Below are 3,255 nucleotides of genomic sequence, written 5' to 3'. Positions count from 1 at the left end.
ATATATATATATATATATATATATATATATGTGTGTGTGTGTGTGTGTGTGTATGTGTGTATATATGTTTGCGTACAAATATGTGTTTGTATATGGTAGTAAAAAAAAGGTTAAAATGTATGAGTGGCTGTTATTTGCAACATACCTACATCCTGTCTGAATATTATATTACTTTTAACCACATTAAGAATATTTAAATGCACTGAACCATTTGGTATAACTATAGTTCTAAAGTTTTCAGAAAAAAAACAATGTGAAAATTAGTTCAATATTCAGCGAGTTTTAGTTAACTAAAATTGATTCTGTGCCTGGCCAACACATTACACTGAGCAGAGCAGTCGACCGCCCCAAGATGGCGCCCCTAAATCTCATCAGCCCCTATAGGCGAGAGCGGTCCACTTTGAACCACTAAGGGAACTTGCAGTCCTCCTGTCATTTCCTATTTCCTGCATTTTCTTTCCTGTTGCAAGACTCATCTGGATTGGATAATGGTCTGATTGTCCGACCAATCAAAGGAGAGCTGCTCCTCGGGGCTCTATAGTTTCTATAGCTGTAAATTTACAATGTAAACCCCTTAATGTTGGTTGTGTTATTCGGTTCAACTGTTTTGTTCAGAGTTCCTCCTGATGTTTATCTAAGTGCTGATTGTGTCTGCTTTACCGGGACTTCGTGGCCTTGGGTCATTGGAGTTTCATTTGGAGTTTCAAGAACCTTAGATTAAGCTTTGGATTTTGTTGGATTGTATTTTTCGACTCCTTTACTTCCCTTTTCCCAATTTGTTCTGAAGTAAACTGACAAAAACACATTGAAATTATCAACTGAATTACATCTGGTCTTTAAATGTTACTTCCCCCTAGCTGAGCTGGGTTGTAACATGAAAATGTTTATGGATAAAGCTGCCATCCTAAAGCCAGACTACTGCGATTGTGAGACGTTTTGTGAGAGGAAGTATCCTCCCTCAACGTCAGGCATTCGTTCAGGTCTATTTTCTTTTTTTACTTAAATTGGATCCTTCTCTTTTAGGTTTCCCTTTATTTTTGTTCATAAAATCAGTTTGCCTTCGGCTGTCTTCTACTTTCAGGCTTAAGAGTTTTGAATATATCTATTTTTAACTGAAGGAAGAACAGATTTATTGAACAATAAAAATCGAGTACATTTTTTCCAGCTTTTTCTTCTGCGTTATGAAACCATGAGCTAATTTAGCCAAACCTGGACACTGATGCAGGCGTGCAGCACACTAGAATAAAGACACACAGTGACGACAATACCGTTTTATTTGAGAGTTTAAAACAACCAGTTAATCTGACATAAAGGGTGCAGATGAGCGGATTTCCACACAGGATGAGGGAACATATCTATAAACAGTCACTAGCAGGAGCTGCTATCCTTATGAGAACCGACGCAGAGCTTTGATTTATCCAAACCTTTATTTACACCACAGTTCTCCCCCGGAGCTGAGATGGCATTAGCACTCATAAGGTCAGTCATTCCAACATAAACGCGCCTCCAGGAGCTTAAACATTATCTGAGGCCAAGCTTCTTCTTCTCTTTCTGTTTCTTGCGGACCACTTCAATATTCCTGTCTTTCCACATACTTTTCCTCAGTTTGATCGGTCGACTCCCGACGTATTTCCCTGGAAGAACAAGAGGAGGTTTGGAGAATCACATCCTGACTTCATATAAAAAATGTGGCATAAGCAGCGAAGCGTGTCCTGGAAATGAATCAGGAACAAACTGCTGTAGTGATGGAGACTGACCGTTCATTTCTCTCATGGCTCTAACGTAGTCATTTGGATCTTTGAAGCTGACAAAGCCGTAGCCTTTTGTTTTTCCAGTCCGTTTATCCCTCACCACCTGAGGACGACAATCAATGCATTCCTTTTATTTAACATTTAAGTGTTTATTAGTATTTTTCACAGTTATTTACATTCACAATGTTCATAAACACTTCACATTAAACATAACATTAAACCTTTGCTTAGGAGCTATTTCACCTTTGTCCCATCTGGTTTATCTAGTTCTATATTTATAGTCCCTGGCTTTTGCCTTGAATTCAGACATTCATTCACACAGATCAGATCAGGAGGTGAGATCTGCTGTGAAGTGAAATCACAACTTTCTATAGCCTCATCACATTTGTTCTAGAAGATAATGTGAATGTATAAATAAAAATCCTACCTTTGCTTTGAGGAATGATGGGTATCTGCTGAAGGCTCGAGCCAGGATGTCATCGTTGACCTCATTCCCAAGATCGCCACAGAATATACGGAAATCATCTGCAACAGAACAGGATCAGCAGCAGAAGGTAGAAACCAGAACTCAGAAACATTCGGATCATCACCCCTGATCAAGGTCTTCATTAGAAATTCATTCAATTACAGCAAAGATTAGTTTTAGCTATAAATAATGACCAGACTTTTGCTTTAAAGACCCACAAAGATGGAGTCTGGACGGACCGTGCATTCAAGGCCATGAGGATAAGATTGGTTTAAAGGAGGGCGACTGTGTGCAGCCTCAGGTGTCATCACTACCATAAATGTTGAGGAACTTCCCTGACTAATGTTCCTCACTGGTTCATTAGCTGAACTTTATGCGTAACAAGGAAAACTATCATTTTAATAAATAACAAATCTGATCAATAAAGAAACTCCCTTTATTTCCTTGTTTAACTTGAACCTGTTCTAGAGACGCGTCCATATTAGCTGCTTGTGGTTGATGCAGATAGAAATGTAAATAAAATCACAGTGGTAGCTTTGAACCAGCAGCAGGTTTTATTACCTGGCTCCCACTCCAACAGACTGGGGTCCTCCCAGGTCGACCCTGCAGCGATGCGGATACACTTCTTCACCTTCTCGTTTTTTCCTCTCTTTCTGTCCTCTGTAACACTCTCCACAGGCTGGGAAAAAAAAAAACATTGCATAATGACCCCAGGCAGAGAAGATATGACCACAGAACAGTTTCTAACTTTTACGGTTATTTGTCACGCAGTTTATTCTGTTTGTTTTAGACCTTTTTCTCTTTAGAGGCGCTGATAAAACCCGTCTGCCTCCAACCTAACAGGAGTTGCTATCTGCCTAAATCGAACCCAGCTGAGTTTATCTGTTTCTGTCACACCAGCTACCTTCATGTCCTCCGACTCCATCCGGAAACCTTCTTGGTTTTCCTTTAGGTTTCGACATCCTTCCTTTGAACTAATCAACACCTTTGTTTCTAGATGTTGGAGCTTGGCCTGTTTTTCAGTGTAGTCCTGTTTCT

At 39.7% G+C, this 3,255-nt stretch overlaps 1 protein-coding gene across 2 annotated transcripts in view; it reads right to left on the bottom strand.

The window, feature by feature from the left end:
• Window positions 1-1,256: 1,256 nt before the first annotated feature.
• rbm42 (RNA binding motif protein 42) overlaps window positions 1,257-3,255 on the bottom strand; it is an 11,361-nt gene continuing 9,362 nt past the window's right edge. For both annotated transcript variants that reach the window (XM_015399099.1, XM_015399100.1), the window contains 4 exons: window positions 2,779-2,896; window positions 2,179-2,276; window positions 1,758-1,854; window positions 1,257-1,634 (listed from right to left, as the gene is read on the bottom strand). In XM_015399099.1, the coding sequence (XP_015254585.1) occupies window positions 1,522-1,634; window positions 1,758-1,854; window positions 2,179-2,276; window positions 2,779-2,896 (426 nt within the window). In that variant the 3' untranslated portion in view covers window positions 1,257-1,521. The remainder of the gene's footprint in view (window positions 1,635-1,757; window positions 1,855-2,178; window positions 2,277-2,778; window positions 2,897-3,255) is intronic.

Source organism: Cyprinodon variegatus, unplaced genomic scaffold (genome assembly GCF_000732505.1).
Source record: "Cyprinodon variegatus isolate N-32 unplaced genomic scaffold, C_variegatus-1.0 Scaffold988, whole genome shotgun sequence".
Classification (NCBI taxonomy): Eukaryota; Metazoa; Chordata; class Actinopteri; order Cyprinodontiformes; family Cyprinodontidae; genus Cyprinodon; species Cyprinodon variegatus.
Note: the sequence above shows the minus strand (reverse complement) of the source record. Positions and strands in the feature narration are given on the sequence as shown.